The following is an 8121-nucleotide window of genomic DNA, read 5'->3' on the forward strand; positions in this document are numbered from 1 at the left end:
ATGTTTGGCCACCGCCAGGTTCACACTTGGCATACCGATCGAAGATATTTTGTCTAGCACATTGATGAAAACTATCAGATGTAAAAACAAACAATTGATAGATATTCTGGTAGATTAATCCCTTTATAAGTTTCCTTATTGTCAAACTCTTTTTGCAGTATCTTTTTCCGTTTGTTAACCAACAATGAATGCATGAAATTTGGTGATCTTTTATGCAGTCACTTACAATCTCATCCCGAAATTTCATTGGATACGAGTTACCATACAAGATGTCATCAACAGGTATAAATGGAGAAGTAAGAATATGAGCATTTCAAAACTTATAAGCGACAGAGTCGGTTCTTGATCACTGTTGAATACTTCAAAGGTAAGATTTTTCATTGTCAAATAGGTTTGGTAATGACTTGCTGTTTAACAAGTTGGGAAAAAGAAGAAATCTTATGTTAACTACATTATTCAGACATTTTGTTTTTAGACAAAACCCTTAACAACAATTTCATCATTTCTACGTTTTTTTCACCGATTTGATTAAACATCATATGAAACAAATTGTCTCTAATTGGAACTGAATTAAAATTAAAAAGATAATTTATAACTATTTAAAATTCTATTGCTTTTGTTGTTTATTTATGAGAGAATGAAGGGACAGTATCTGAGAGCACTCAAAAGCAACTGATAAAAATTCAAACCACTAAAGCTTTCTAGCAATATTCAGAACTACACCAAGAAATTCCAATAGAAATTATTCTCTTTATTTACTCTACATAGATGGCATCAAAGCTTCCATTATTCCTGATGGGCACCTGCTTAGTTATCATACCGCACAGCCTTGAATTCTCTGGCACAAGGGCCAATGGTGAAGACAGTCAAGATCAGACCCTTCAAGAGCTGCTTGCAAAAGCCTCAGCCGCGAAAAGGGAGAGAGAAAACGTATGTATTTAGTAATTCCAATCTTATCTAATAGTCATTTTTGTCCATACACGCGTACATAAAACTGGAAATGACAAACAAAGCAGTAATTAATTTATCGATACAAACTGTAAGGCTACGTGCTAATGCTACGGTATATACGTGTTTATGTGGTTGTCTTTATACGTGTAATTTTATATATATATATATATATATATATATATATATATATATATATATATATATATATATATATATATATATATATATATATGACTGGCTCACTTACAATTAAAAATCTAAAACATGTATTAAAATATATGCATATTAGTTGCTTTATTAAACAATAGATCATTTTCCCTCCTTCTGCATAAAGTTTACAAATAATACAAATATATTTGCAGCATGAAATGAATACCAAAACATCAGTGCAATAACTAAAGGCAACATGCTATATAGTAGTGGGGAGCACTACATGATTTGAACTAGAGGCCTCCGAATATGCCTAGAGATTGAGACTTTCATCAGCATTGTTAAATTGTGACTCTGACATAGACATACTACCGTTGTTAATATTTTCTGGTAATTTCTACAAATAAAGTTGGTCTATTTTGATCAGAATACTTTTAATGTTTCTTTTTGTACCGAAGATAACACCATCTTACAGAAATGATAATGGTATGCAGAAAGGGTTTAGAATGTTCATAGAACTCTTTAAAAATACAATAAAGCTGAAGCGATGAAGCGAATATTGATTAAAAAGACAGGAAGACTGGACATTTGTTGAATTACAAAAGGATGTATTGTATGGGAAATCGTTTGAAGTGAGTCAAACCTTAAATCGTCTTTGATCCATTTTTATAACCTATGGGTACTTTTAAAGAATCACACAGACTCTTGCAGTTTAAGGTTTAAAGTTAATAAATGTTTCAAATTATGATAGAAAATAAATAAACTGAAATATTTGAAGGAATTATTTTGTATTATACTTGTGAAAATGCGGATTTAATAATGCTGAATCAATTCAAATCAAGGTCTATTTCTAAGGTTACCATGTGCCGTGAATGTGATTTTTTGCCATTACTTTATCCTGATGTGGAAACATAGCCAGATATTTATTCATAATTCAAATTGAGAAATTTGATCTGAATAATGCAGCTTACAAGCAGTAACTTGCTCTCACTAACACTACTTCAATACAGATTGTTCAAAAGTTGTTCAAATACTACAACTATGCAAATATTTGCTGTAAGTTTCCATCCTCAGTGGATGTTAATATTTCTTGATTTATTTATGCAGAAAGTTATGGATGTTAAACAAAGTGGAATCAGATGTGGAAAAATAGCTGCAGTAAGTTCTTAATGGAAGCGTTGCAATACTTTGAAACTAAAATTTACTTGAAGGTATGTTTGAACATGAAGCATAGATCGGTTGGGAAAAGCCAGAGGTTTCTGCCAAATCACTGTCAGTTTGAACTGGAAGACGTGATAGTATTGAGCAAAACGTAAGAGTGTTTTGTGTCTGGAGAAATTGAGTACCATTTTATTAACCTGCTTGAGACATACAACAACTCGAATATCAATATTTCTAACCAGACATTCAAATCTTGCCACCGCAAACATACATCCGACAAATTCATATCGATCCATCTGACCATCTGACCTCAATTTTCAATAAAAAAAAGTATCATTAGTACAAAATTCGTATGACATTGTAAATAACCCTTAATTTAGTATATTCTTTCTCATCGCCGCTTTGATGCAGTTATGTTTCTAACATTTTTATATAAAGAGCTTGAAAATTAAAAAGGAATTCAGCTGTGGTTTCTTTATCGTAATGCTTCTTAAATATTTATCAGACGGTGAAAAGAATCCCGCAGAACAAAGACAGAAAGGAAACCGTTCAAAACGTTGGGGTCGGTAAAATAACCAGAGAGGACCTGACTGATGAAAAAGGACAGATTCTAGAACAACGCTACCGAGACTGTGATAACGTTGGTTGCCAAAGTCAATAATTCTAAATTGTATATATATCTAAGTTCATCTCACTTTTGTGATGTGTAGCAAATAGTACATGAATATCCTCGATTAGTAAATACGGCGTTCCGCTCAAATATGCAACAATACAAATTATTAATATCATTTCTTACTGCATGCACGTTCTCATTGTGTTGTTTTCCAGGCACATAACATGTACTGGTTCATACAGCTAAAAACAGCAAGTTCACAGGAGAAACAAACAACGGCTTTTATTAATTAAATGTCGAATCAAATAAAATTTTAGATACATTGTAAGATCGGCACTTCATTTACTCTATTTGCGGAATGGTCAGTTACGATTACGTTCCGTTCGTCTCGGTAAGTAAATGTTGTGTATCGTTCATGTTTCGTTAGTCGTGGTAAGTGATTGCTGCATATTCTCTGATAGACGCGAATGCAAATGAGTAACATAAACTTGATTGTTTGCTCACAGTTGAGTTGTACTATATTCCGGGTCACAAAACATATGGTTACAGAGTCAAAAACATTTTGTTCGGGATTGTTTCTTATGTCATATAGCGTAATAATAGCTACGCGTCGTACATATATACTCATTTATTTTACAGTGAAAACCTGGCAATTAAAGGGTATTATAAATGAAAGTAATATCAGAAAGAAAAGAAAAAACACACTTTCTGTAAAACAAATGAAATTATCTTAAAATACAAAATAATACTACTATTCAGATTGTTATTCGTTTTATGAAAACTATAACAAAAGTAAATTTATCCAGAGTATTCTAGCAATAATAATTATTCATTATTATTAACGATTTTTCCAATCATTCAGAGAAATGAATTGGTTGTGATGAAGCCAGGAACCAAAGATGAGGAATGCTTACTTCATGTCATGGACAACAAGCAGCACGCATATGACTGCGAGAAGAAGGGTGAACGAGTGAGTTTTACCCTGCTATATTTTTTAATCATTCGTTCAATTTATTTTCAATTTCATGCAAAGAAAATTCAATTTAATCTTTACAACCAGTAATATCTTTATGTAATTATGCTGCAAGTGTTTCAGTGATTAAATCAAATGTTAATGAACCAAAGACATTGGACTTTATTGAGCCATTTTCAAGTTCCACATGGATAAACAGAAAATCGTAAACAATATTACAACATAGGATGTGTTATGTATGTCTCTAGGTTTGTCATTCTTTTTTACGTTTGTATGAATGCTTGTTTGCATGCTTGCATGTACTGCATGGGCGAAAGTATTCCTGACTATCAGTGTGTCAAATTTCTTAAATCCGTAGTGTTCATTTACTCATCAACATAATTAATATTTGCTAATTTATTAAGAAATGTTACATATGGATATGTCTTCTCAAACAATTTTCAATTACATGAATCACAATTTACCTCTATTACAACTAAGCATATTATTCAGCATTGTTCAATTTCATGTTGAAGGTGGGGCATCTGTATCAAATAACACAAAAGATCAAAGACAAGACGTTCGTGTCTAAGGCACTTGGAATTCCTGTCTGCCAAAATACGTCGTTGAGCATGATGGAACCCATGGATCAAGGTTAGGGTGAAATATTCTTTGTATAGATATGTTTATGTCTACCAAATACATGTTTACCTTAACAGACGGGATGTAATGGAACGTAAATTAATCACATGTTCTCCCACAGATCTTGTGTTAAAGAATGTACCCAAGATGCCATAAAAATCTACCTTACTATATATTTATTTCTTTTCATTGTCATAGGTGACGATCGCGGAAGAGAACTGAAAATCAATTTGGAAGCAAGGGGATGCAAAAAATACTGCTGTGTGAATGGATGGTGGGGCACATGTACAAGTGAATGCGCTACTTGCAACTAAATATCGCCTAACTGTTCTATCTCAGTATGTCCATAACTAAAATATTTATGGAACGTGATTGATATCCTAAAAAGAAAATATTATTTCATTGACGCATTTGCTTTTATTATTTCAGATTCAAAGCAATTTTATTTGTTTTGCCAACAAAATATCCAGTGAAAAATATGCAATTTATATAAAGTAGTAAACAATTTTATTTGCAGATTAAAGCTGTCCCTGTCAGTTTATATATTTATATCTTTATTTTGCTGAATCGAAACTCTTCAGGCACAGAATGAATAATTGTGGAATAAAATAATTTCATGTAAAAGAAAGCTGTCTGCCAGTGGGCATACGTAACATGCGTACATGGGTGTATCTATCTACGCGTTAGACTTATATGTGCACTAAGAATAATACATGTCTTTCGGTACACTTATGCAATCATTGATTCTCTCTCTCTCTCTCTCTCTCTCTATCTCTCTCTCAAACTACTGTATTTCTGGTGGGAATTGTGCTTGTCCAAGTTTTACTCTAAGTGAATATTTCATATTTGGTAAGGCCACATCTTTGATTTATCTTCTCCACCACGCATTCAAATTTACAAGAAAGTAAAATCTGCGTGTGTATGATCTGGATTCTTAACGTAGCTTTATAAAATTTCAGTCATATGGCTACGATGTCTGCAGTGTGGAAGTTTATAGTGATGTCTAGCACTGGGGCATCATGCCGCAGACATGTAGCATGATGTCCCACCCAGTCACATTATCCTGACACCAGGCCAACCTGTCCTAACACTAACCTCTTAATGCTGAGCGCCAAGCGAGGCAGCTGTCAGTACCATTGTATAAATCTTTGGTATGACTCGGCCGGGGATCGAGCCCACGACCTCTCGCATAACCACTAGGCTACCAGAGCGGTCTCAGAAATATAAAATTTAAATACATGTGTAAAATGAATTCTGCGTACAAGAAGCCTTGAAATAAACGAAATTTGTGTCAACATGATTTTTATATTCAAAGGGTAGAATACATAAATACAATAAGATGTTCAAAATGCGAATCAGAGGAGACAATGACTATGGTTACCAAAACTAATAGGTAATGTAAACCTTACATAAAAGCATATGATGGTCATCAATATAGAAAATGGAGCACAGAGAATATAGATCCCCACCATGATTTCCAGAAACATTACAAAATCAAAGGTAGCACAATTATGGAAACTTCAGACTAATTCAACTGAAAAGAAGGAGAATTATGAGAGCATGAAAATCCGTACCAAATTTCCATGCCACTATCTTTATCAATTTTCAAGTAACAACCATCAGACTTAAAGTAAATGTAGCATTGATCTGTCTCTGAATTTCAGCAAAGGATGACCAAACACCTTCTATGCTCGCTTCTGTACAAATTCCGCGCAAAATACTGTTTGAAAGAAATCCTACAAACATTCGGCACACTTATCATATTTGTTTGGATAAACATCAAATTTGGTATATTCAAAAGCAAGACTCAAAAACGATGACCCTGGACCTGTTGGATGCATTGTTGTTCTCATTCCCATTCCATGTATACATGGTTTTAAAGTAGGGATTTTAACAGTTTACCTTAGGCAAGACCACAGGGTGAAATCCAAAAACCACGTTATATACGTTAAAGACCTGGCGTTAACGATGGCACAGACACACCTTCAGATCTCTGCCTACAGTTATTAAAATATTGAGATTTGAAGAAATTAATCAAGAACCATCGTTTGTCACTCACATGCATCATAGAAAAGCTTACAATCACTGTCCACATATGACCCTGATTAGTAATTCAGTGATTTAAGTCGGTATCTACAACGGTGCATGAGATATACCACGTTTCTAATGGACAAATTAATTGATGGATTGACAGACAGGCATGAAGACATGATCCCTAGCTTTTCCCGAGGGGATGCAAATTATTGTTAAGTGGTTTATATCTTACTTATTGGACCATCAATAGTCTCAACAATATTTAACAAATGATTTCAGATATTATCAATATTTTGTTCACAAAGTATACATTCCATTGAACACCTTGATCACGACACGAGAAAAACATGGTACAAATGTATATTTATTTCACCTTGAAGATATAATTTTTAAATACAGACATTGTTTATAATTACAAGAACTTTTCTTATTTTCAATATAAATTATAATTCTGTTACAACTACAGGTTGTTCATCCTCCAGTTAAAATATTATTTTCTATTTACCATATTAATGTCAGATTCTTCGTGGCTTAAAATTTAATTAAATACAGATTATCATATTTCTTTAAACTGTAGAAAGAACGATGGTGACGTATACATAATAAGTAAACGGAAACCGAATATCACCTAAAAACAAAGGAATACTGTAGATGAATGTTATTATTCGCTTAACGTTAAAAATTTGAAAATTAGAAGCATTTAATGTTTATGCTCTTTTTGTGCGGATAGTGCACTAATACCCATGGTATTTGTCTTAGCTGATCTGGAAAGAACACTTCTTCCATTCAGATTATAATTTTACAATATATTGAAATTGCTATCTAAATTAAGATACAGAAAAGTAATAAAAAGACCATAGTTTTCCATGCACAAATATAAACAAATCATTTTCTTATTTTTCCAAAACAATTTTAGACTATTTTTTAACAGAAAGGATATTCTATTATACCCCATTTATTATTCAAAAAACATTTTTACTCACCAATTATCCTTTAATAATGTCCCTGTCCGGCCCATTCCCTGTTTCTCCGTGTGTCTCGTGTCAACTTACGTGTTGCCATTATCCTTATGTTTGAAGCGTCTAGCTCAGCTAAATTTCTTGCACTGTCTGCTATTCATTCTTTTTCAGTGTAGCTGATCAGTCTTGATCCATTTGTAAAGGACGAGTTCCATATGACACATTTCTTACTCACGGACTATGTGTTTAGTCACGCTTGTGCTTACATGTCATCAGCTTGTACAGTAGCAACTGTAGTTGTTTCAATCTGTGTACAGATTATTATATAACTCAAAAGTAATGTCTAATCTTAGATAGATAGATAGATAAATTATATTTTGAATTTTATAAAATATTTTGGTCTTGCTTTTCTGTTACTTAGTTTAAGACCATAGAGTACTAACCATCTATCTATCTATCTATCTATCCATCTATCTATCTATCTATCTATCTATCTATCTATCTATCTATCTATCTATCTATCTAACAGGGAAGCGTATTCGTGTTTGAGTTGGTGAGTATATGTACATATAAACTGAGTCCTTCGTACCGGCAAGGGTGGGAAGAGTCGGCGCAAGTCCAAATTGTTACCGGTACAAACAAAGTATATGCTTTGTGCA

General features: G+C 33.0%; 1 protein-coding gene across 1 annotated transcript; it reads left to right on the plus strand.

Moving 5' to 3' along the window:
* Positions 1-262: 262 nt before the first annotated feature.
* On the plus strand, positions 263-7856 carry LOC149781931 (uncharacterized). The gene is made up of 6 exons (XM_089936132.1): positions 263-367; positions 769-930; positions 2768-2902; positions 3738-3845; positions 4364-4481; positions 4668-7856. The coding sequence occupies exons 2-6, from the start codon at positions 769-771 to the stop codon at positions 4781-4783; spliced, it is 639 nt and encodes a 212-aa protein (XP_089792258.1). The 5' UTR covers positions 263-367; the 3' UTR covers positions 4784-7856.
* Positions 7857-8121: the final 265 nt, after the last annotated feature.

This window comes from Sinohyriopsis cumingii, chromosome 15 (genome assembly GCF_028554795.1).
Source record: "Sinohyriopsis cumingii isolate HCF-2022 chromosome 15, ASM2855479v2, whole genome shotgun sequence".
In the NCBI taxonomy this organism is placed as follows: domain Eukaryota; kingdom Metazoa; phylum Mollusca; class Bivalvia; order Unionida; family Unionidae; genus Sinohyriopsis; species Sinohyriopsis cumingii.

Coding starts and splice junctions, on each gene's coding strand:
- LOC149781931 (XM_089936132.1), top strand. CDS start 769: ATGGCATCAAAGCTTCCATTATTCCTGATGGGCACCTGCTTAGTTATC. Junction 2,903..3,737: donor GCTACCGAGACTGTGATAAC/GTTGGTTGCCAA, acceptor CCAATCATTCAG/AGAAATGAATTGGTTGTGAT. Junction 4,482..4,667: donor GATGGAACCCATGGATCAAG/GTTAGGGTGAAA, acceptor TCATTGTCATAG/GTGACGATCGCGGAAGAGAA.